The sequence below is a fragment of the Lethenteron reissneri genome, chromosome 3 (genome assembly GCF_015708825.2).
Source record: "Lethenteron reissneri isolate LAM-NWPU_2019-01 chromosome 3, ASM1570882v1, whole genome shotgun sequence".
In the NCBI taxonomy this organism is placed as follows: domain Eukaryota; kingdom Metazoa; phylum Chordata; class Hyperoartia; order Petromyzontiformes; family Petromyzontidae; genus Lethenteron; species Lethenteron reissneri.
In genome coordinates, this window is record NC_083781.1 from 6,895,164 (window position 1) to 6,921,586 (window position 26,423).

At 41.5% G+C, this 26,423-nt stretch overlaps 2 protein-coding genes and 1 non-coding gene across 11 annotated transcripts in view; 2 read left to right on the forward strand and 1 right to left on the reverse strand.

Moving 5' to 3' along the window:
• Positions 1-17,536, reverse strand: part of LOC133345537 (centrosomal protein of 112 kDa-like) — a 204,157-nt gene extending 186,621 nt beyond the window's left edge. For 2 of the 3 annotated variants that reach the window (XM_061556413.1, XM_061556394.1), the window contains exons 1-6: positions 17,411-17,536; positions 16,106-16,240; positions 14,650-14,749; positions 12,415-12,614; positions 11,870-12,036; positions 38-125 (exon numbers count right to left, since the gene is read on the reverse strand). In XM_061556413.1, coding sequence (XP_061412397.1) covers positions 38-125; positions 11,870-12,036; positions 12,415-12,614; positions 14,650-14,749 — 555 coding nt within the window. In that variant the 5' untranslated portion in view covers positions 16,106-16,240; positions 17,411-17,536. The remainder of the gene's footprint in view (positions 1-37; positions 126-11,869; positions 12,037-12,414; positions 12,615-14,649; positions 14,750-16,105; positions 16,241-17,410) is intronic. The other variant, XM_061556402.1, reaches the window with a different exon arrangement.
• Positions 17,537-17,789: 253 nt separating this feature from the next.
• LOC133347595 (P2Y purinoceptor 4-like) lies at positions 17,790-26,064 on the forward strand. 7 transcript variants are annotated; one of them, XM_061560002.1, is made up of 3 exons: positions 17,790-17,857; positions 20,091-20,196; positions 21,725-26,064. In XM_061560002.1, exons 2-3 carry the CDS (start codon positions 20,096-20,098, stop codon positions 22,572-22,574), a joined length of 951 nt encoding a protein of 316 aa, XP_061415986.1. In that variant the 5' UTR covers positions 17,790-17,857; positions 20,091-20,095; the 3' UTR covers positions 22,575-26,064. The 7 variants fall into 7 exon arrangements, with proteins under 7 accessions (XP_061415986.1, XP_061416020.1, XP_061416012.1 ...); XM_061560036.1 differs by having other exon boundaries at positions 17,841-17,857; positions 21,681-26,064; XM_061560028.1 differs by lacking the exon at positions 17,790-17,857 and adding an exon at positions 17,993-18,253 and having other exon boundaries at positions 21,681-26,064.
• TRNAN-GUU (transfer RNA asparagine (anticodon GUU)) lies at positions 17,812-17,885 on the forward strand. The gene has a single exon. It is a non-coding gene; the product is annotated as a tRNA-Asn (tRNA).
• Positions 26,065-26,423: the final 359 nt, after the last annotated feature.

Genomic DNA, 26,423 nt, shown 5'->3' on the forward strand with positions numbered 1-26,423 from the left:
AGCTATCATGCATGCGAACCACATACACCATTCTTACCTGAGTCCTCTTGAAGGATCTCTTCAGAACCGGCCCAAGGGTGGCACTTTGCTGCTGCCTGGAAGCTCCCTCATTTTCAGAACTTGTCCTATGGTACAACATATCTTAACATCAGTAGCAGGAATGTGTAGACTAGGGGAGTTAGAAAGAGGTCATGTTTTTTTACATTATTCAATAAACTATGGAGCCAGATGGTGATAATACTAGGATGCCTGACAGGGGTCAACTTCGCTTGTCATCTTTCTAAGGCTGATAAATTACACTCTTGTGGGAAATCAAGGGTGGTCATCTTATGAAATGACGGAAAGGAAAGTGGAATTCTGCTCCACTGTCTCAGGCCTGCCAATGGAGGTGAGTGCTACCCCAATTGCTTGTTTTGAGCAGGAAGACACTTTTACTTTCCAGCATTTTCAATAAATAGATCCAAGTAGTCTTCATAATCAACGTTTTTGGGTTAGATCGCGTTATTTATAAATGTGTCGTAACCCTCCACCACCCGACACGGCCAATCAGCAAAAAAGTGTCACGTTGACAAAAGACAAATAGTTCACTGCTTTAGCCCACCGGTGTGTTGAAGCGTGAATCAACAACATTTTACATTTTTTAGTACGTTTCGCTGGTAATTGCATCCAGCATCATCGGGCAATTCTATAAATAACGCGATCTAACCCCACAAGTAGTCTGTTTTCCTATCACGGCGGTAGTTGCATTCCTGAAGAACACCGCGTTATGGAAAAATCACGTTATCATAAATAATATATTACAGGGTAAAGTACAGTCTGCAATAGCACGTGAGATGCGTATACAGGCTGAACAAAGAGTGAGGCGAGTGGGTAGCATCAAGAAGCATCCAGCAGCATCCCGCATGGTGTGATGCTACGCCGAGACAGCTGTACAACCGACTCGTGCGACGTAGTTCTGTTCACTCAAACGCGTTGTATCCAATTCGTATCCATGTCATGAAAAATGTGTTTCCAAATTGATTAATTGCGTTCCGTCCAATTTGCATTATGAAAACACGTGTTAATAGAGAACAGACTGGACTGTAATGGTCTTTAGCAAGCAAATTATGTTACGCATGTTGAGAGTGTTATTCTGTCGGAAAAAAGATGAAATCAGACCAATGTCTTTCCATATAATTAAAAAAAACATTTTAGATGATCAGTCTCTATGCCATTTCAACAAATACTTTCTAGACCAATCCTGAACCGGTATTTACTTTGAGTCTTGTCAGCAGCCTGATGAATGTTAAACAAATGCTATTGGGCTATGAAACAAACGAATTGTAATGTCACTAATAATTGTGGGATAAAAAATAAGCTCATTAAAATATGGAAACACATTATAGTCCATCGGCCTATAAACCGTATGAACATTTGTTTAAGGGGGGGGTGAACTGTAGACTGCTAAAAGTCGAAACCAGCATGAAGATTTGCCTACATTAACACATTCCTGCGGAGGGAGCTGGTAGGAACGTTGGGTTGCTCGGTCAATGGCCAGGGTCAACGGCGGCGTGGTGTATTCCGCAAATGTGCCCGGCGTGAGTAGGTTAAACGTTGAGTTTTATAAGGGCACCATGGGGTGACCAGCCCCTCCCCACCCAGCCCCACCCCTCCCACCCAGCCCTACCCCTCCCACCCAGCCCCACCCCTCCCACCCAGCCCCACCCCTCCCACCCCCCACCCAGCCCTACCCTCCCCACCCAGCCCCTCCCCACCCTTCCCACCCAGCCCCTCCTCACCCTCCCCACCCAGCCCCTCCCCACCCAGCCCCTCCCCACCCAGCCCCTCCCCACCCTCCCCTCTCCACCCAGCCCCTCCCCACCCTCCCCTCCCCACCCTCCCCACCCAGCCCCTCCCTGCACGACGGACGGACACAATAATCCCCTGTGGGCTGGTGTAACCAGGAGGTTCCTACCAGTAACAAACCCTGCAGGGTTAAACAACAAAGCAAAATGTTTACAGGCTGATGGCCAATAATGTTATAATTTTTATCGGAGAGATAAACGTATATCTGTCGACATTTCATCATCGAAAATCCTCGAATGACAGTGAATGAGTTATTTTTATCCAGATTCATCTCCTTTGGGGCTCAAGTTGCCTCTACCCTGAAAAAGATTATTGCAACTAAACAACCATTGTTCATTTTTCATAACACTTTTTATTACGGTACCATCACTTGTTAGTGTATATGCCCATGATAAAGTGGCACTTTGGACTGCAAGTCATTAACAGTATTATATTTACACGTTATAATTTGGAGTATTGATATGTTCTGCTTTGCTGCTTGTGCAGTACTTCTACTTATTGCTATTGTGTTTTAATCGAATGTTTGTTATTTTAATACAATGCAATACTATTGGATGTACATACCATAGAGTCTAAATGCGACCGAATCTCAGCAAGCCGTATACAAACAACAGTGAGAAGATATATTTTAAAATTGACAGTCACAGGCAGAGGAATAAGGAAGGTCCCGAGCGTGGACTTGGGGACAGGGACAGGGAGTCAATGACGTGGATTATTTGGGGAAAGGAATTCCAAACTACAGGAGCAGCAGAAGCTAAACGGTGACTCCGCACTGAGCGAAACTTGACTGGAGGCTTTGACAGAAAGCTTTGGAAGAGTACGTGGAAGGGAGCAGAGTGAGATGAGAGGGGAGAGGTAGACAGGGGCCAGTCCATGGATAACCTTTAACGGCTGCACTTGTTTGCTGTGTTATTGCTATTCTATTGGTATGCTATTCTGCTGAACTAAGTACTAACATAAAAGTTAAATATTTTTGCTATGAGTGAGGTTTTGGGCCTCAGCTTCAAAATAAATAAATAAACACAAATTGCTCAGATGAAACCAAAATCACTTTAGGAGGGTCATACAGGAGGGTCATAAAATCTCTGTATGACCCTCCTGGTGCTACTTTTTGTACTTTTCACAATTTGTGAAAAAAAAATTGTCAGTGTCCATGCGTTTGATCCACATAACATAACTAGCAGTACACACCGATGGGAAACTCTACTTCTGACAATATTCTCTTTTTCGTTTACACGTTCAACTTTGCAAAAGTTAATTTTGTAACAATGTGTGTATTAAATTTCGATTTAAAGCTTTCGTGACTGCAGGGATTCATCTTCTTGGTTCGTTCGGTAAAGTCACGTAGAAGGGAAGTAATAAAATAATAAAAATAAAACAAAATAATTCTCACGACGTTTCGGCCACAACGCAAGCAGCCGTCCTCAGGTGAAGACCAGGTCTGTTGGGGAGACAGCATCTGAATGAAACACCACCACACTTGGAGCGTATATTTAAGCTTGATATGCAAATTATTTTGTCAAGGCGCCCTTCCCCCCTTCCAACCCAGCTTAAATATACGCTCCAAGCGTGGTGGTGTTTCATTCAGACGCTGTCTCCCCGACAGACCTGGTCTTCACCTGATGATGGTTGCTTGTGTTGCAGTCGAAACGTCGTGAGAATTTTATTGTTTTATTTTTATTATTTTATTACTTCCCTTCGACGTGACTTTACCGAAAGAACCAAGAAAATGTGTGTATTGTTAAAATAGTTGTGAATCAATCTTATCACTAGTTGTACTGAACTTACTGCCGGTGGAAAAATCTCTCGACATTTGCTGATGACTAGGGGTGTAATGATTCCCCCCTCTCTGGTGCTTCAGAAAACTGTTGAGGTTAAGGGTCACGGTTCAACTCCAGAGTCGATTGTTTATTTTAACACAGCGGTAAATATAGTGACCTCTAACGCCTGGAAGGGTCACGTGTAACATCACTGCACACAACGTACAAGGATCGAAAAACAAAAGATTATAATTCGCGCATTTCTATGCATGAATGGTGAACTTAGGAATATACTTTAAACGATAAATACTCCTCACAGCTGCTGTTTTGTTTTGTTTATATATTTGCCTCCATTTCACAGCTCCACCTTCAATTTAGTCATGCAGTCTTTTTCATTTTACCTTTCAGCCACCCTTCTATTTTACTGGTATGAAGCCTCAACTGTCACCCCTCATAAAAGTATATTCCACGCACATCAGATTGTTTTCTCAATCATTGCTGTGAAAAAAGGGTTTTACAATTATTAACATGATTAGGGGAATTTGAAAGTTATTGTCCATATTTCAGACTTGTTAGAAGATAACCTGTCACGGGCTGACTCTTTGTAGTGGGACACTCACAACCTCCAAGACAGCTCGGATATACTCTGGGGGTCAGAAATGTCTCACAGCAGGTTTGTAATTTGGGCATGACACCAACGCGTTGGTGGTCCATGCTGCACATTCTGTCACAAAAGATCTTACGGCACAGCAGGACATGTGGCATGGCCTGTCACAGAAGATACTGGGCTTATCGTCTGCTCTGAAGGACAGCACTTTCACATGAGCGTCCACTCTACCAATTTTGACGACACAAACCCTCAATCACACCTCAACCAAGGTGTGGGTTGATGCTCAAAATGCACAGTGGGGCTCATATCCAAGCTGGCTGCTAAAAAGTTTAAGGGTCATGGTTTAGGTCCCATCTTCAATTAAAACACACTAGAAGAGTGGATGCTGAGGTTGGAGAATTAAAAAAATCACAACCATCATCAAAAGAGATAATGGTTAAAAACTTACAAATGGCATGGATGGCATCTTCATCTCCGTGGCTTACATATGAATGTGAGCACATAAAAACACCAGTTTTGTTGTGACCCAGACATACGGCACTCAGAATACCCAGGGATAGGAAGGCTATATCTGGTTTGGCTCACATTTGGCCTGCATTCCAGTCAAAGTGGACGTACTAAACAAAGAAGTACAGTTTATAAATAATGTGATCTTCTTTCCAATAAAATGCATATACTTCATGAAACAACATTTTTGTTTGAAATGTAAATAATTGGCCATTTTATTAGACACCTGAAAACTATTTACCCATAATATCACTCACCACTGATGTTATCTGTGGCTGGAAATCATGCTCATGTTAGCCAGTTTTACAGGGCAAGTGCGTTAACGACCGTGTCACCACTATGCCCTGATCAATGTAACATGAAAACAAATATCCGAATTTATGTTTTATAATCAATAGCATGCTATTCTAGCTTTATTAATGCTCTCAAGACAAAAACAACGAAAATGCCCTTGCGACAAAGTACATAACTGCTTGATAGTTTATTCTTGAGTGAAGCGGCGTGTCGCTCTTCACACACTAACCCCCGATCACAGTGTCCCTTTGTAAGACTACCAGCGCTGGACTCCCTCAGCGCACCCTGGGCGTCACTTAAAGTAAAATGCAGCTTCCTCGCGTTTCATCGGCTCGTGCAGGCAGGCAGCGGTGCCCTTGTCTCTCTGCCGTCTAAGGTTTCTCCCTGGCTTGAAACGGAACCCTTGACCCGAGCGCCGTGCTGGGAGCCGAGCGCCACGCGGCACGCCGTCCTCGCGTGGGGGGGGAGAACCGCTAAAATTGGGGCGGCCGCTCGCCCACTCGCCAACGCTTAAAAGAGCGCGGCAGCGGCAGCCATCGCTTACCGGCGTCGCGGCCCAATTACCAAATGAGCAAAGGCAGCGCCCGTCCATCACCGCTTAATAGGTGCTCCCCGGCAAAGTGTGGTTAACATTCATTGCAGAGTTGCCGGACAAAAAGTGCGTGTTCAAGCCAGCCAAGTCAGTGCCCAAAAATGGTGTAACGTAGCGGGCAGATATTCGTGTTGAATAACCAGTGTCATAAGATGTTAGTTAAAATACAAGGAAGAGTGATGTCTTGCTCAAATGAGCACGGAATTGGTGCTCCATCTCCTGTTTACAGTCCTGAGCTCGACATAGCAATTCCATATTCCTATGACGGGGTGAGTCAACAAATGGAACAACCACTGTTGACTTCTCCAAAAAAGTTGTCCTATTTTATCGACCACTGGGGAACGATGTGATGAGTTAACAGCCTACCAGGATTTAGATTTGCAACCTTCTCGATTGCGAGCCACTCACTCTACTGCTGAGCCACCTGGGCCAGATTCAAATGCAAGGAGGGCTTTTATCTGTCTAGGTAAAGGAGTCCTGTTCCACACTGGCCAAGCAGGTTTCAACAGATGCGGGTACTCAGTCTGACTCTACAACAACTGTACTATAACGATATCTACCCACCTCACAGCTTGACAAGGGCAAATGGTTGATAAAGAAACCTGTCTACAACTGTTGTCCTTCAGACAAAAGCAGCAACACTGAATGCTAATGATAAGAAGTCAGCACTTTTCAACATTACATTTACAATGCTGTAATATGTGCCAGGAGGCGCTTTGATGTGCACATATATTTAGTTTGAAATAAAGCCTAGCGATTTCAGTTTGAAGACAATTTTCCGCTGACCCCTGCACCCTTTGCATGCCCCATGCACCTGGAGATCACGTCAACCTGTGAAATCACAGCCAGATGCCAGCTGACCTGTGAGGTCGCTTTACCGTGGGCACAGAAAGCAGTTGGACTTCACAAGATTTACACTTTGTGCGCCTGGCTAATTTTTAACACCTGATGTTGTTGGATCTTTACTGTGTTTAAGTGAAGTCAGCACCTGCAAAGTTAAGAAATACCTACTTTGGTTGCTTTGTCTTTTATAGGCTTACCGACCTCATAAAATATGCTTCTGTTTTGTGAAAGAGGCGCAAAGTAAATGATTGACATTTGTTTCAAAGGGGTCGGTATTATGCCATGGCTTGTGGCTCATAGAATGCATCTTGCTATTTCACTGCATTATTGTTCATTGATTTGCTTCCGAGCTGAATCATGCCCCATGCAAGATAACAATCTTAAGGCGTCATTTCACAAATCCAATTTAAAATTGCTCTTTTTTCAATGCAACCAATCTTTAGTAAAATAACTGGTCGTTAATTTGCACCATATGGGCCAAAAACACAGTAATGTACTTAGAAACGATTTTACCATGATTTAGATCAATCATGGTATATATGACTGACTGTGTATTCACAATAACTACTACGTGTACATGTAAGGTACTTGATTTTATCATAATAGTCATCATCATCATCCACTGTCTATCCACTCTACGCAAAAGACTAAAAATATAACTAACATGCACGCGATTATCAATCCACTGCACGATGAATGCCTCCCCACACTGTGTCGGTCATGGGCGTCAGTTGACCATGCTTCACCACGCTGGGACGGTTGGGAGGGAGTGGGGCTAAGGCCCATGTGTGCTATTACTGCACTTACAACTGATGGTAGTCATATCCAGAAATCAAACTCTGGTCATGAGCTTCACAGCGTAGTGTAATCACCACTGTGCCACCGCTCCGAAAAAAGTTATTTTAATATAAAGGCAGTGCATCTATGTGTATTGTAGATTTGTATTTATTTTTTAAAATTCCAATTTTAAATCACTCATTATAATACATCTTAAAATGCCTCCTGAGTTATGTCACAAGTTAAATAATGTACACCAAACCTAAAATGTGATGGAATTATAAAGAGTTTTTTGGCATACAAATTTAATTTGTACATGCACCAAAACTCTTAACAGATAAGTACAGGCAATGTGAGAAGCTTACGTCAAGTTTTTGGATCCGAGTAATGTATAACTTATGCAACTTCAGAGAATGCATAAAATGGTGTTCTACGACTCTGTACCAAATAAAATATGTATATTACAAGAAAAAAATACTTAAAACAATCAACATCAAAAAGGCAATCCTTTTATTAAAAGATGTGGGAGTTATGTCAAAAAACATGTTTTCAATGTATTATGTAAATAAATGTGTTATTATTATTGTATTTATTTGCAATATATCAGATTTCCTAAACAGGTCGAGATGGAAGATTTTTGGTTCTCTGTGAATTACCAGCAGGCCACTGGAAACAACAACAATTGGGAATTTTAAAGATGAGGCTGAAAAAAAAATCAGAGAGCGCATCATTACTAAAATGCCTAAGGTCAGTTTTCACTGAGCCTCATGACCAAGATTAAACCATAAATTTTGCCCAAGACCTCTCCTAAAAAAATCGATCCCACCGCACCCATCTCTAACTCAACAGTGAACCAGTCAGAATACTCATCCAGCTGAAGTGGTAAACACCACCTAGCTGTCTCTAACCAGTTCAAAAAGACTAGCTTTGCATTGAGCTCTAAAAATCCCCCAGGCTATTTCTTGCCAAGAAGACACTTTAGAACGGTCTTAAATCATTGCCGGTGATCCACCGTCCTATCCCACCCCCTTCCCCCACCACCTCCCGCACCATCCTGGATTTCAATTCAAACACAGTTTATTGGTTTCCGAGAAATGTGGATGTGTGTGCAACAGCTTGGCGTTTTGGAAGGAACAGTGGAGCGAGTTAAAAATGATGTCGCTCAGGTGGCTGAGAGCCTCAGGGGGTCAAGACACAGGGTTGGCAATTCTGAGGTCGTGCAGTGAAGGTGCAGCTCTTTAGAGCAAGCCAAGTACTTGAGTGCAGTGGGTGTGATGACTCCAGCCCAGTCACCAATGACCGTATAAAAACACCCCGCCCTGAAGCGCTCATCTCCCATTCAGGTCTTTATTCAACCAAGCCCACTATTCCTGCAGTGAATAACGTAAATAATTACGACCTCTTTGTGGGAAGTCAAAAGTCGTCATGCTCTAGATAGGCTGGTCCCTGCCATTCGAAAATGGAACATCCACCATTTTTTCAGGGCCACAAATGGTGATAGGCACCACCCAAGACTCTTTTCAGCAGAAATATATGTTTTGTCTTATTAGGGCTGTCACTTAAAAAACACGACTAGTGCTTACGAGACTATTACGCAGCAAAAATAGATACTTAACACCTTTGGGGAATTATCAAACATATTGAAAAGTCAGAGTAGCCTATGTCTCAATGTAGAGTTGATCTTTTATTATGATAAATTAAGTAAGAAAACACATGAGACTTTTGCAAAAACTGGGAATAAAATAAACAAATTAAATGATTTTGAATACTTGCTGGCATGTGAACATAGCACGGATGGTTTCTATATTTACAGACATCCCAGTGCAATTTGTGCACTAGAACACACTTCAGTAACTGCACAAGAATATTCCCTGGTGCATAATTTTGGATGAAAAATAAAACGAATTAAACTTAGTGTTGCTCATGTAGAATATTTGCTTACATGGGATCACAAACGTAAGCTGGCTTGGGCAGGATTATGTCGCGAGAAAGAATCATGGCAGATGGTGAAGAATAATTACGGAGTGGCAGCCAAAAAATGGAAAGTGTCTGAGATTACATCCACGGAAGGAGGAGACAGAGTGATGAAATCAGCTCATGTGCAGGTACTATGTGGATTAATATATCACAGAATCATGAGAGACGGCTGCAGCTTCGGGAGGCCATCATTCAGGAGTGGATTGACCTTAATTGATGATTCCACATCATGGGTGTGTCCATACACATTTAGAGTCATCAAAGTAGAAGTTATGGACTAGCGCAGCCAATGCACAATCATATCCTCTTGTGCGTCATTTTGATGCTGGTATAAAAAAAAAACAAGAATTGCACTGCTGTGCGATTCACTCCCAAGTGACAGAAACCCCCCCTTTTGTAAAGATGCATCGAGCGTGTGCGTATGTTTGTACAGGTCTCATTTGCCATGTTGGTACATTTTTCTGACATATTTTTCATTACATAAACAGCTGCCTGGAACACTACCCCAATGCCCTTCAAGGCATAATAAGAAACATCTTTAGGAACACACTCTGAAGGAGCGAACAAATTCAATAATAGCTTAATAATCACCTGGGCACAAACATAGCTCGTGTTTTTTGGTTTAATCCCTCTCTGGAAACACAGCAATGTATACATGACCGGTTTCTTTTCTCATCTCAAAACTGCTTCAATCAAAAAGTACTACTATCATACTTTTTTGTAAACCAATTCAGACGTTTAAACCTGAATATACTCAATAATATTAAGCTTATAGATATGGATACAATTATCAAAATAAAAAAATTGTAAAAAAATATTTACCCATAATTGTGTACGCTCATACATTCCACATCCTGCAACTTAAAAGTCACAGCACGTTGCGGATACAACGTGAATTCAAGAGCAGTTCAGTACCAGTAGAAGCCACTAGAAGTGCCAATGGCACTTGTGCTATTAAAAACACCCACTAATGTGTGCTAAATGAGCGACACCAAACATGTCATAATGTCCTACTGGGTCTGCTTGATATTATTTATTGCTCTGTCTGATTTCGAAAGTATTTACGCGAGTTAATACTGCATGAAGACATCCGTTTGGTTAAATGATAGCAGAGTGTTATCACATGGTGCACCACTGCTAAAAGAATGGCAGGGACATGCCACAAGTGTGATGTGACAACACGGAAATGGGCCACCCTGCTTAGAAAATGAAACAGTGCCATCAATAAACCAAAGCACCAAAGTAAAATAACTCTATTATTGGAAAACCAAGCTTACTAATTGTTTCTAGATTTGAATTGTGACCTACAATATTTCTATGGTTAGGTTTGGATTAAAAACATATGCTGAGTTTGCTGTATCTTGGGTTTATTGTCTGTGCTACACGAATGAACAAATGCAATACAATGTGTATTATTTAAAAGCCATTTATATTAAGTACATTTGATAGCGAATTATTGCATACTACTGCAAAGGGCTCTTAAGTAAACATGCAGTTGATAATTTTATGTTTTAACCCTGCTTTTTTTGGAGCAACCTTTAATGAGGTTCTGCTGCCCTCTGCTGACACAGGCGGCCAGAAGCAACTGAAATGTTGAATTATGTGGTGATACCTGTATAATGTATTGGCAGTGGTGGTTTTCCATTATAGAGTTTTTTTTGGGTTAGATCGCGTAAATATATAAATGTGGTCGCGAAAGTCTACGTGTTAAAGTGGTGGTTTTGTTTGCTATACTGTTTTTTTTTAAACTTGCTGCTTTAAATCTTGACTCAAAGCTTTCGTGACTTTAGGAATTCACATTCTTTCGGTGTGTCAAAACATCGCCGCTGGGGAGACAAAGGTGGTCGGGCGTGGTGCTGGCCACCCACCCCCTCGTGTGCCGTGTTGGCCTTCATAGGTGCTCGCTAACAGCACTTGCCCCAACAGTCTGTTCAGGCTATACGGGGGATCTTTGTCTTTGTACAGCTGTGTGGACTGTTCAAATCAAATGGAAATGTTTTGAGATAAAAGTTGAGGCAATGGGATTCCAGTTGGCTTGACGGTACTGCGGTAAGAGTTCAAATCCTGGCCAGGGGGTTGGACTCGGCTCACGATCATTCCACCGAAAGACCCAAATAATATGAATTGCTGCTTTAACTATTGTTCTTGTTTAATATCGCAATCACTTTTCATATTCAATTTTAAACACGTTTTGATAAAAAAAAAGTTTCAATGGAAATGTTTCTATATATTGTAGACAAAAAGGTTGTCTTTTCTATGTTATCAGTTTCATTACTTTCATTGATATCTATTCCAATATACAAAGTGGTTTTGGTGTGTGGTTATGCCACCTATGAATGCTGTGCAGAATATGTTGTAGTGATGAGTCTACGAGTAAAATACAGTATTCCATGTAGAATTCATACATTTTCTCTCTGAATATTGTGAAGCTGCTCAAAACTGCGTATCATTGCATAACAATGTCATGCAACATTTAATCACTACAGTTACAGCATTCTCACTTTGCCATGCAATTAAGTTAACCTGTCAGTTATTTAGATATTTCCTTTAAATATTCATCACACATTCCCCCTGTGAGTCAAAGCTCTACACAAAGAGACATTCATAATTCAGCGCTGCAATTTGTGAGTGTTTGACTGCTGACGGCAAGTGCGTTCCGCTAACCTGTGACGACTGCGCGTTGAATCGAAGGAGAGGTGCGGACGCGAGCGTTCGTCCTCTTTCAGCGAACATTTAGAGGTCTCCTCTGGTGCGTCAAGTGCACCCGTGACCCAGTCCGGGGGTTCCCGGCTCGTCACAATGTCCTCCAGGGGTTCGTCAAAGTAGATGGCCTGCAAGGCATGCGACACATTCGTAAGTCCAATGAAAGCAGCGGTCAGCGCAGGATATTATGAATGAATCGGCTTTCCGGAAGCTAATATTCGTTGATCACCTGAAAGTAGATCACATTCACATGCATGCTACGGCAGTGAGCACTAAGCTTTGTAACAAAGTGTTAGCCTATGATTCGTAAAGCGGTAAGGGACTGCCAAAAGTAGTGATGTGAAGGAAGTAAAAGAGTGTGAATAAGTGCACTCAATTCAGTCCTGAAGCTCCCAGTATGTGCACCGAATGATCAGAAACCATGCCGAACAACACGCAGTACAACCTAAAAACACATCGGAGAGCTATAGAGCATAATCGTGAAAGCCTATGCAGGCAGAATGCACCATGTAAGTCGGCAGCGTCTTGAGGGGCCCCGTGTCAGGCCTGTGAGTGAATGGCTCCTCCAGCACACTCCGGCGCAACATGTGCAGCAGCAGACGTGCGTAGTCATTGCGGTTCTTGCGGCTTGAGGTGCCCAGGGCTCCACTGCGAGCTACCGGCGGCTCACAGAGCTTCTTGATCCACAGTGCGCAGCGTTGCCGATCTGTGGACAACGCGCCAGCAACAGTTACATTCTACAACTCACAATCAACGTCTGCAGAATCCTTATCCAGTGTGGAATAAATTATCTCTCCTCCAGTAAATCACTCAATGGTCAAAAATGAGGTTTATGATTCTACCCAAAAATAAATTTTTAAAAATCCCCCATTTTTTAATTCGTTATATTAAGTTAGCTTGCTTGCTTGCTTGCGCGATTATGACCGTGCAAATCTTTCGGTCGTTTTTTATTTAAATTCTTTATATTAAGTTCGCTTGCTTGCTTGCTTGCGCGCTTACGACCGTGCAAATCTTTCGGTCGTTTTTTTACCCACTTCCCGTGATCCAATCGAGCTGACATTTTGCACACAGACTCGTTGTGCGTGACAATTAATTTTCGTGAAAACATTTTCCAAAATTTTACACGTTTTAGGAAAAAAAAATTACATGTAATTACCAATTGCTTAATGGTTGCAAGCAATCTTCTGACCCATAGGTGGCAGCCATCTCAAGCCAGAGGACGAGAGGACTCTAGCCGCCACGCATATAAAGGATTTATAGTGAAAAACTTTGGTTTTACGGGTTAATTTTTTACCATTATATTTGTATTGATTGTTTGTCATTCATTCAATATCATTTTGGAAATTTAGTTTGCAGCATTGAATTTGCATATGATCTTCATACATTGTAAATAATCTATTCATAAACACATGATTATAAATATTTTTCCCATGTAGCCTAGAATTTGTTACATTTCCACATCACCATTGGGCCTTTGAGAGTTTATAAACCTAACTTATCTTTTATTTCTGCCATAATCAACTCATTTGTCAACAGCATCAATGGCATAAAATCAACTGAAATAAAAGGACTTCATGTGAAGCAGTGGCATTTATGGACTGATTAATTTGAAAATAACATCCTAGGAGCACTTTCCTGAGGTAAAATCTATATTATAAAGATGTAAAATTTCTAAATTTTAGCATAACACAAAGGATTGCTCATTATTGGTAAAGTCTGACTGTGAGTGCTGTTGAGCCACTTTGATGAGCACATTCTAAAACAAGATGAAAAACTCCTTGAATGCTTAAGAATACAGAGCAAAATACGAGTGAAGTTCACGTGAATTTTGAGAAAAGCATACCCAGTGTGACCAAACACATTACAGGATCAGCTAATAAATAAATATAATACCTTATGTCATGCCAATAGCATCTTACACTACAATGTTAAATGTGTATTCGAACACTTACACTGTCTCGCGTCTTAAGTGGTTATAGTCTCTTGAAAAGTGCAGTAAGATGGGTTTTTATAAATCTATATCTATGAGTGTCCTTCTGGAAATGCTTGGTTGTTCATTCATTGGCGTATATTGACCCTCTTGAAAAACTCTACCAGGATACGTAACATATTTCATAGCAGCGTTTTGCTCTGTAGCGTGTTATTCAAAAACAAAAGAATGAGGGAAACTCTCAATCCACACTGAACACTCACGACTTCCCACAACAGTGGTACCTATTGTATACACCCCAAAGCAATAACACGACTGCACCAACCGAGATATGAACTTGCAGTATTCTAATTGCATGGCAAGCAGCAGCGCCACGGTGACGAGATGTCAACTACCTCGCCCGGTCGTGGGTTCCATCCCAACCCCGACCTTGACGCATGTATATTATTGTTTGCATGTTCTCCAGGTGATCACGTGGATTTTTCTCCGGGTCCTCCGGTTTCCCCCTCCACCTTTAGAAACATGCCTTTCGATTGTTTGGCTGCTAGAAATGTCCACGTGATAAGCCACTTGGTTGAGCTATCATTTGTGGCTCGGTCGCTTCTGAAAAAGAGCTGTATAGGCTGAGTGGGCCTGACCAGGCAAAATAAATAACAGTACTGAAACTACAACACAACTTGCCGTAAATGTTTATAATTTCATGGAGCAAATAAGACACCCCCCCGCGAGATTGGGTGCACCATATTTTTTGGTTCCTTCGGTAAAGCCACGTAGGTAGAACAATAAAGATTGGGTGCACAATGGTCATTACCAGACTTGTGTGGAAGCTTGAGTACAAAGGGCTTCATATCAACAAGAAAATGATCGAAGTCTCCATCCAGTTTCTCACAGGCATCCTCGTGGCTCTCCATCTGCACACACGTCGCATCGAGAAAGCACATTCAGAATGTTATATTATATAGAGAGTAAAAACTGTCACGCAACTTTGGCAATATTCATCTTCTTGGTTCTTTCGGTAAAGTCACGTAAATAATAAAAATAAAACATAATAAATAAAAAAAGTTATTATGTTTTATTTTTATTATTTTATTATTTTCCTCCTACGTGACTTTACCGAAAGAACCAAGAAGATGAATCCCTGCAGTCACGAAAGCTTTAAATCGAAATTTGGCAATATTGTACTGTACTGGCAACATGCACATCTGAAAGTAGATTGCATGCTTCCAGATGGTCTCATGATGAAGCTGCTGTGACTACAAAACAACAATTATCATTTAAAACTCCATCGATCAAAACTGCATTTTCCAAAGTATTAACATTTTACTTTGCGGGGATGGGTTACACATCCAGTGTTCGTGATCCTTGTAGACCTGAGCAGGTATACTGGAGAGAGAGAGGCACGCATCAACACAATCGAGTACTCGGCGAGAGATGAAATAAAATGTCGATTTGAAGTTTTCGTGACTGCAGGGATCCATACTCTTTGGTTCTTTCGGTAAAGTCACGTAGGTATAAAATAAAATTAAAATAAATTAAATCACGACGTTTCGATTGCAACACAAGCAGCAATCATCATTACCACGGCAACTCTCTCTCCCACTTCAGCAAACAAAAATGTATTGCTGTGGTTTTCCCACCTGATGATGATTGCTTGTGTTGCAATCGAAACGTCGTGATTTAATTTATGATCATATTATATTTTATACCTACGTGACTTTTACAGAAAGAACCGAAGAGTATGAAAAAATATGTGTTCCCTTTACCAGCCCGTCTTCACCAGTGTGCAGTACAGTATTGTATGTTTAAACAAAATCCTCCTAAATGACCGACTCACCTGAATTGTGAAAACATAATACCGCTCTCTTAAAACATATACTAATTGTATGGTGCCATTAAGACGTGACATGTGCCAGCGTTGTATTTATTGTGCAACAATATTGTTTCACTAAACCGCTCTCTCGAAAGTAAATGTATTCATCTTCTTGGTTCCTTCGGTAAAGTCACGTAGAAGGGAAGTAATAAAATAATAAAAATAAAACATAATAAAATAATTCTCACGACGTTTCGGCCACAACGCCTTCTCGACAGACCTGCTCTCCACCTGAAGACGGCTGCTTGCGTTGTGGCCGAAACGTCGTGAGAATTATTTTATTATGTTTTATTTTTATTATTTTATTACTTCCCTTCTACGTGACTTTACCGAAAGAATCCCTGCAGTCACGAAAGCTTTAAATCGAAAAGTAAATGTATTGTTTTATTTTACTGACCTGGAAGGGGGTGACGGTGGTGGTGTTGGGTGCGGCTTCGTAGATGAATCGACCGTGGCGGGGATTCGAAAACTCACGCCCTTGTACTCGTGAATCCGTGCTGCTCAACCGATGCGAAGTTATCTTTAATCAACACTGAAGAGGCCAGAGGATATACGATCATCGAGTAATAAGGGACAATATAATAACGTGTTGACTTACGAGTGGGCGACAAACACAATGGGCATATCCCCGAGGGTAAACAACAGGTGTGGCTTCGAAGTTACGTCACTTATCGTCTCGATATTTATTTTTTTCAAAATCCCGGTTGCTAAGCGCAGGCCGCAAAGGTCCAACACGCCAAGCGGCCAGCAATGAACAGCACCTAATTCGAGATTTGAAGTTTTCGTGACTGCAATGATTCATACTCTTTGTTTTTTTCGGTAAAATTTATATAAATTAAATCACGACGTTTCGGAGGAAAACACAAGCTTCCGTGTTGCCTCCGAAACGTCGTGATTTAAATTTTTGGGTTTTTTCGGTAAAGTCACGTAGGTAAAAAAATAAAATTAATAAAAGTAAATTATTTTTACCTACGTGACTTTACCGAAAAAGAACCTAAGAATATGGATCCTTGCAGTCACGAAAGCTTCAAATCTAGAAGTCATGATTTAATTTATTTAAATTTATTTACATTTTTTACCTACGTGACTTTACCGAGAAAACCGAATAGAATGAACAGCACCATTCGAGGTTTTAATAAGAGTTCCTGAAATCCATCTCTTGAATTGGGCACCGTACTGTATAATATATAAAATATATACTTTTGAGTGTTTAGTTTGTTGTCCTCACGCGCCTCCGATTAGTACGTTTGGCTACGTACGGTGCGAAAGAAGTTCCACATACAGTACATAATAAATGGGGGATATATAACATTAGAGGAAATTCCCAAGCCAAGCTGTGTGAGGGCAACACAGTAAATTTTGATATAAAGCTTTCGTGACTGCAGGATTCATATTCTTGGTTGTAAAATATTGTTTAATATTTATATTATTTTATTATTTCCCTTCTACGTGACTTTACCGAAAGAACCAATAATATGGTAACACAGTAGTTTCATGATCAGACTGTAGTGTAACAATAACGGCGTTATTCGATGTTGCGCCGTTTAACTTAAAGAGTTAAAACGCCACAGGGCCTAGGCCACAGCGGCGTGCAACTCAACTCCGCCGCTAAAATCACATCACATCACTTCGCAACGTTCAATAAAACAACACACCACAACGTTAGTATTCAGGACATGAGTGCAGCCGTAACTTCACTCACCGCATATATACGCTGGAGTATCTTTGTAACAAACAAACAAAACTAACTTACAATGTTTACAAATCAACTACCAACACAAAACAACCCACGCGCTTAATTTCCGTCAAATCCGTCATTCAAACTTCCTTGCTTTTCCCGGCATGCCTAGCGCGGCCAGGCAGCTGCTGATTGGGTACAAGCGGAGGGAGGGGGGGGGCGTGTGAAGCCGTTGCCATGGAGACGCGGCACGCCGTTGCCGCGGTAACAGGTCGCCAAGGGTCCTCCATGTGGAGGGGGGAGGATGGGGGGGTTGCTATGGTAACGGGGTCGCGACCCCCCCCCCCCGCCCACCTTGCCCCCACCTACTTGGGCGACCACGCGAACCTTTAAGAGGGATCACGTGGCTCCAGGCAGACGCCTCGGTCTCTGTGGCGCAATCGGTTAGCGCGTTCGGCTGTTAACCGAAAGGTTGGTGGTTCGAGCCCACCCAGGGACGCGAGTTTATTTTGTTAAACATTTTTCACTGCAGTAATTATACAACAAGGCGGTAATTAGTAGGTAAACGTATCTCTTGGTTTTAGGCTATATTTGCAATGACCTTACTATTGATGATTGTGTTGTGCAGATGTATATACGCGTTCTCTGGTATGTGTAGCGCCGCCTATGGAGACTTGTTGACACTGACACAATAACGGGCAGCAACTGAAACACAATTTTGATTACAATTAAAATACACAAGGTAAAAACAATTCAGAGTAAACGATTAAGACTGAGCGACGTAATATTAAAACACGCAACGGACGGAGTTCAATTATCCCAAAGAATAGTGCAACATAAATAAGCCGACAATATCCCTCTCTCCAGGTAAAAAAATATATTAAAATATTTATTACACAATCCATCAGCGCCACGGCCGTCTGGGAGTGTATAATTTCAGCAACATTGATTTAAGATAAGAAAACTCTGGAGCAAAGCAAATGCGATGGATTGCAGGCAATATTACGATAATAAATTACAGAATGTTCAATGCCCTCTCCTTGACCTTACCAGATTTCTCTCTGTGATATGTTGCTTAAAATTCAGTGACATTCACCCTTAGTTTCCAGTAATTTATATTGAAAACTAAAGTATGTATCACCATTGGAACCTCCTTTGCCAGTAGCAAAATATGATAATTGTTTTTTTACCCTTTTATCTGGCAACAAAACTGACACCTTTTACAATGGTGTAAATGCTTACCCCGAGCTCTCATACTCTGATGGTGCAATGTCTTTGAGTTGTGCGCCTTTTGGCGTCATCTGGTCCAACACCATGTGAGACTAGGCTCTAAGAAAAGCTGTCTCGGGTGTGGACCAATCAATTTCAAGGACAGTGCATACATTATCAGAGTTGTGGTTTTTGTTTGCATTCCGACCGCAGGTATTGTGGTCAATGCAAACATGACTCCTTGTAAAAAAAAGTGTCAGTTTTGTTGCCAGATAAAAGGGTAAAAAAACAATTTTTGTCGCACTGTCCATAATCAACTGTGTTAATCGCAGGTGCATGAGGACAACAAAGGCGTGATGCCACTAAGCATACCGTTGTTGCTTAGTTGCATAAAATTATACAACGAAAAAAAGTTCACCTTGAAAATGTCAAAAGCTCCTAGTAGATATAAAATATAACTACAAACACTCGTGTATTTACAATGTATACTCTTATTCCAAGGACTGTAGTTACACGTACATTTAACTCCTGGAATTACACGCAAACATACATTTATCTTGGCATACCACGCTGGTACGAGTCACGATGGCCATCTCTGGCATCGTGTAAATAACGACGCATTTATATTTGCACGATCTCACCCAAAAATAAAACTTTATTATGAACACCTCAATCCAGCAAGAGGGATTGCAATGCCACAGTTGGCTGGTCCACCGATGCCCTCCCTACTCGCTGCTCAGAACCCGCTCCCTATAGAGGACCGGGTTCCACAGAACTAAATGGGGAACGGAGACACCCTCTAAAAACACTGGTCTACAGCCAAAATGCTTCCGAAATAAATGTAGTCCAACTTTACTAATTCTGGGCCACTGAGACTGAAAATGATGCTTACAATTGTTTATTGGCTCTAGTTTTCAATATATGCTACTTGGTCAGTATATACGACCCTTCACTTGGGAATAGCGGAGGATAAGTGAGTTGTAAAGGGAAGGGATCTACATTTAAGCCAGAAATTACTAAAATACATCTTTGACTGGATCTTTGAATAAATCTATGACTGGGTTTTGACAGTACTTGCTTTTTGAGCAAAACAATGAATGATGCAATCTGAACCTGGTATTGCATCATACACCATATGAATTGCATCATGTTATTCCTAGAAGTCATGATGATGCAATCATAACTAGGCTTATGTCCCTCTGCTGAACAAATTGCCCTATATCAGCTCTAGAAATCATACAGTGTTGTGCTCTCTTATTCTGTTTAGCAGCTTTCCGCCTCTAGCCACGGACCAAGATATAGGATGGGTCCATCTCACACCATCCCCTGATCAACACCACCAGGAGAAAGTCTGGCAGTAACAAAGACAAAGACCCCTCATATAGCCTTTACAGACTGTTCGGGCAAGTGCTGTAACCGAGCACCTATGAAGGCTGGCACGGTACACGAGGGGGTGTGTGGCCAGCACCACGTCCGATTGTCTTTGTCTCCCCAGTGGGGATGTCATTTGAGGCTGAGTCGACCTCGAGGGATGCCCAGGACCGGTTCAGATACTCGTCACTGGTGTTGGTCGTGTGCGGGAATCAACCTCGAGTAACCAGGTTCGTAGCGCAGCGCACTAACCGCAACACAACAACCATTCACTACGGTGAAATCCCCATAACGCTTCTGCACTTTGAAACCACTTCAAGTGTTAAGAGCTCGCTGACAGGTCAGGTGATATGACCAACAGATAGATGCACTACACAGTACCTGTGTCCCCACTGTGCCAACTTGCTGCGTTTAATCCAACCGGAACTCCGCTCATACAAGAAAGATAAAATCAAGAATCGTTTAAATCATGCATTGTCAAAATGTATCCTTCATTTGTGAAAATGCAAGCCAGAAATTCACCCGTATCTCACGTGCATTTCATAACGAAAGTGGTTTTTTTTTTCAGAAAGGCGTATTTAATAGACGGTTATTTAGAGTTCCAAAATAACTCTGAAGTTTAAATAAAATCGTTGCACATGCATGTAGAAAAAGTATGCTTGTCCGCACAGTATATTTTATCCATATGCAAATAAGCCAAATCCAGCATATGCAATTTAGATACCACTCATTGTATACGGTATATTTATAGTTTCAAATTGATTCAATATTGATGCGTTTACAATAAAATCCGCTGTTAAAATTGTTTTTTTACTGCTGAACAGCAGGTGGTGTCAGTTGAATTTAATTTCGTGCACATCCGTTGCGATTATATTTTATACTGGTTATTATATAGCACGCCTGTACTACATCTGTTTTGCTATTGGTAAATAATTATCTAGATTGCTGATAACCACCATTAAGTTCATAACTAAAATCCGTAAAATTCTGCTATTTTTGATTTCCAAAGCTTCATATCGCATGGAATGATTTTAATTCCATAAAATGCAGTTGGTTCTACTGAATTTAGCTAGCGTTCACAGTTGACCTAATAAATTTACTTTGGTTACCCTAAGATTCTGGGTATGTATTGACTTACGTTGCCTTTTGTCATTAACATGAGCACAGAGAAAGACCCAATCAGAGCCATTGGCTCCCCATCTATAAAAGTACGCGTTACAAGGGACAAGCATTTAAGTCGGACGTTACGTTCAAACTTGAAATCTGGGAACATAATTAATAGGTACGTCTTGCAATGAAAAACGAAACTAAAATATAAAATGTCTTCCGTTAATTATGTAATTGTATTTACATCTGTTGCGTGGCTTTTTTGTATTTTAACATATATTGCCGACCAAGGAATGGTGCCAAAACAGTAATTTATCTTGAATATATAATCTCAGCATATCTATCAAGGTAGCTCCATTTCAAGAGGAAAGTGCACATATTTGAAACGTATTTCTACGTGCACTTGCAGTCTTATTACCACCTCAATTTACACACCGCGTTAACTTAATAAAAATAACAATCTCCAAGCATGGTAAATTACAACCTGAGCAGGTGTTATATCAACGAGCTATTCTCGCAATATACGGTGCCACTGCTGCTCATGGAGACCGTTGTGGGTTTCCTGGGGAATGCGTTCGCCTTGTGGATTATCGCTTGGCGCATCAAGGATTGGACCTGCTTCACGATCTACATGCTCAATCTGGTGCTCAGCGACCTCCTGTTCGTGCTCGTCGCACCCGTGCGCTCCATCTACTACATGTACGACAACCAGTGGCCCTTCGGCGAGGCGGCGTGCGACATGCTCATCACCGTCACCTACATCAGCCTCTACGGCAGCATCTTCTTCCTGACGTGCATCAGTGCCGAGCGCTACTTCGTCATCGTTCACCCGACGAGAGCGTTCCGCAACCGCTCGCTCACCTCCGCCAAGCTGGTGAGCCTGGCCGGCTGGGTCACGGTGCTGGGTGGACAACTCAGTCTGCCATTCATCTTCCACACGACCGCCGACGCACTGGACGCCAATGCGACGCGCTGCATGACCTTCAACTTAGATGACCTCTACCCGAGCTACAACACGTGGAGCTCCGTGGTCACCATCGCATTCTTCTTAGTGCCCTTCACGGTCATGAGCATCTTCCACGGGCTCATCACGCACAATCTGCTCTACCAGACGGCGCTAGGCGTGCGTGTGGCCAGGGCTCGGCGCAGAGCGGCCAGGCTGGTGGTGCTGGTGCAGCTGATAGTGGCCATCTGCTTGACGCCTCTGCACGTGGTGAGGCCACTGATGACCGCCAGCAGCATGCTGACACCGACCAAATGCGACCTGCTGCAGGACCTCGCTAAAGGCTTCTTCATCAGCATGTCCATGAGCGGACTCAACAGCTGCCTCGACCCGCTGCTATTCTACCACTCGGGCGGCAAGTTCAGGAAGGAGGCGAAGGCTGTCGTCATGACCCTGCTCTGTCGAGGATGTGTGTGCCCGGCTAGACCGAGGACGAGGAGTGAAATGCAAGCTTCTGTCATCGATGTTGAGCCGTCGCTCAATTCCAATCGTACTTGAGCAATTTGACGTGCACGTGTCTCGTCAACGTCAAGATGTTTTGCTTCAAAACTTTGCATCGAGGCGGTGCTCATCTCCTGTATACAGCCCTGCTTTCAGGGGTGGACAACAAATGTTCACTTCGCCTATACGAGATACTTATTTTACCGGCTCCGAAGGTACAATGGGATGAGTCAAACCAAGGTTTTCCACGCGCTTACTTTGCGTCCTCCTCCATATGGCTTTGATAGTCAATGGACACCATCGAGGGAAGCTGAATGTATGTCTGCTGTACCAGACTGTAAGTCTGCATGCGAATCCTCGGGTATTATTCACCGCTAAGCCGCATGTCAAGCACGAGGATAAGGGAACAATGGGACATTTCTGGGCATTGTTGAGGAAAGTCTATGGGGTTACTGGGAGATTGATTGGGCAGGACACATCTACAGAAGGAATGGTGGCTGAAGGACAATACAGTAAGTCTGCACTATAAGTGATAAACATGAGAGACCCAGTCGTAAGTCACTTGCAATCAATTATATCATCCATGTTGGCATCATGACAGCCACAGTGGAGATCGATGAAATAAGCTTGAGTGCAGATCTTGGGTGGATTGTTACATCGCTGGATCATGGTAGACCTTCATTCATCCAGCATGCTAAGAGACGATTCCGTATATGTATTACAGCATTGTGACACAGAAGTAAGTGGGTTAGTAAGAAGTGGAGTGAATTGGTCATATGAGGCCAGTATAAACCATGGCACGGGTAAAGAGCCACATTGACTACCATTCTAAGAGCCACGGGTCACAACCTGTATTACACACTGGTACTTTACAGAGAATGTGCCTATTATTACAGTAAAACGATCTATTTCATTTGGCAGATTCATCACTGACTGGCGAGCATGAATATAAAATGTATGAGGCTATGACAATGCTGGCAAGTACAGAAGTTGCTTTAAATCGCCATGTTTTTGTATATAATGTGCATTTCACTATATATACAAATTATACAAATGTGTGTCTTTTAGCTTGCTCGACTGTGGACTGAATGTGTATATATGGTTTAGGTTTCCAATGTAATCGAGGATTAACTCTGGACTATGCATCGATTCACTGGTATCTCCTTGGCCATCTCGCAATGTGTAGACTTCTCTACGCTGTTCTTACGCTCCTGTACACCCCGTTTTAACAAGAGGCAGCCAGTGTGGAGACATCACTAAATCCCGAACGGGCTTTTGCAAATTGACGGTGCAAGCATACCCCACTCCAACTCTGCATGTAGTGCCCACTCATTATTCACTGCCAATTGACGGTTGAGCACGTGAATTACGGAACAACATTCACGGACATGCAGTATTCATTCAAGGTTATTATTATGCTTGTTTACCCGGGAAATCCTCACTTAGTCTCGTGGCTATCAGGAGGGTCCTGCCAAGTTTTTCGCACGAGGAGGCGATAATTTCTATGTATATTCCATTTGAGTCAATTATAAGTAATTTTTCAAATTTGGCAGATGTGGACAGTCTCAGTAAATATACAAGGTTGGGTCAACATTGGCACGTGGTTGAAACTGTTGGACCAACTTCTTGGCCCAACGTTCCATGTTTACTGGGATAATACCGGCACGCAATCGCATTGTCTTTAACGTCAACTGTGACGCAGGTGGCACGTGTTTTCTGCTTAGCGCACCTGCATTATTAACCAGGGCAGCCGCTGGATTTCAACCGTGAACCTCTGGTAGCTTAAGCGAACCGGCTACCGCTAGGCCACTTCACTGCTAGGTCATGGCTTATAAAAAAAAAGTGGTTGAGTTATTGGTGGTGGGAAAGACACATTTACAAAAAGAATGATAACCGATGGATCATACATATTGTAATATAAACATACTATGTGGTTCTTTCGGTAAAGTCATGTTGGTAGAAAAATAAAATAAAACAGTGTAACAGTTCCACTGCTGGATTATTTTTCTTACCGCCCGAGGACGACCGCCTGCGTTGCGATCGAAACGTCGCGATATATTATTTTTTGTTTTATTTTATTTTTCTACCTACGTGACTTTACCGAAAGAACCAAAGAGTGTGGATTCCTGCAGTCACGAAAGCTTCAAATTAATATAAACATATTAAATCCATACACGTTAAATTAATACATATGCATAGTAGACATTCAGTTAATATTAATTTAACATGGAGATCTGAGGCTCAGTAAAACAAAGTGGCTCTCCGTTGGGTTTTTGGGTTGTATTGTGTGTTGGAACTGAGAAAACTCCCATTACATGGGACGAAACGTCAGACATTGTGCTGAACAACATGCGGTGCAACTCAAAAACACATTCAAGAGCTACATAGCACCACAAATTGTTAAAACATATGCAGTGGTAAGACATGCACATGATGGATTTAGCAATATGTGGCATCACCTACAACTGGTGTCCAAAAAAAAGACCCGCGTTGACTTGCTTAGAGCCGTGGGCCACAAACATGTATGACCGAATACTCATACTGTGCACATATTTATAATGTATCATGTTACCAGCAACAGATATAAAATTAAATCTTGAGAAAGGCTAGCGATATATGAGAAAAATCAATATATGTAATGAGATGTATAAACTCATTATTAACTGAAAATGTCTTAAATTATGCACCTCCATGTTTGCAGATTGCATAGTTAATTATAAATTTTTTTTAAAATACATTGACGTCAGATTTGAGAAAATAATTGTGAGATGTCAGAGAAAATAGTCGATCATTTAGGGATGGTCAAAAAACATTGATACATCGGTAACAGATGGTTCAGATATTTCAATTATTTGCACATTGATATTGATCCCTCTGATACGATCGAAACATCGTTGTTTTCATCTTCTTGGTTCTTTCGGTAAAGTCACGTAGAAGGGAAGTAATAAAATAATAAAAATAAAACATAATAAAACAATTCTCACGACGTTTCGGCTACAACGCAAGCAGCCGTCTTCACCTGAAGACTTTACCGAAAAAACCAAGAAGATGAATCCCTGCAGTCACGAAAGCTTTAAATCGAAATCGTTGTTTTCCTTTCAATGTTTTGCTGTTTTTAATATCGATAAAAAAGCATATTTAAAATAAATATTTGTTGAAAATAATTAACTTCCCGCTCCAAATGTCTGTGACAGGTTTATATCCTGGAGATAGGTTTCAAGTCAATATTCTGTTTATTTTTTAAAGATATTAATAATTTGTTTTACTTAATAGTAAACATTTGTTTGGGATATGTATAGTTCGTCCCTCTAAATAGTTAATAAAAAAACACATGTCGTTCAAATATTTTAGTATACATCCATGATTTCATTAAAGCAATGATTGTTCAATGTTTATTTAATGTTCTATCCCTACATAAGAAAGAGATTACGTCAGATATGCTAATAATTGTGAAATAGCCAGTATATGCAATCCATCATTTTTAAATGGAAAGCATTTCCATATTTTGAGTGTGTTTTGAACCATGTCTCATTGTATAATGCTGTCAATTTTACCATCACGTGTTTCATCAGAACTTAATTTTGCAAGGCTTCAGCTATGCATATTTAACTGTTGATTTTTAATAAAGTATAATATAAAAGGGCAATCTTTCGTGTGGTATGAAAAAGGGTCATTGCCCGAAACTTCACCTGTTATGGTATTCATGTTAAGGCCAGTGTTAATGACCAATGTTGAAATTCATATATATCGAAGGGACAATATGCACGTAGTCTACAACTCGTACAAAAATTTTTAATATAAACACGCATTTATATGAATCCATTTACTTTTATAATTCCAAGTACGCCAATAGCAACACAAGCAATGCGCGTAAGTAAATTATATACACGTTGAACTTGAACGCAT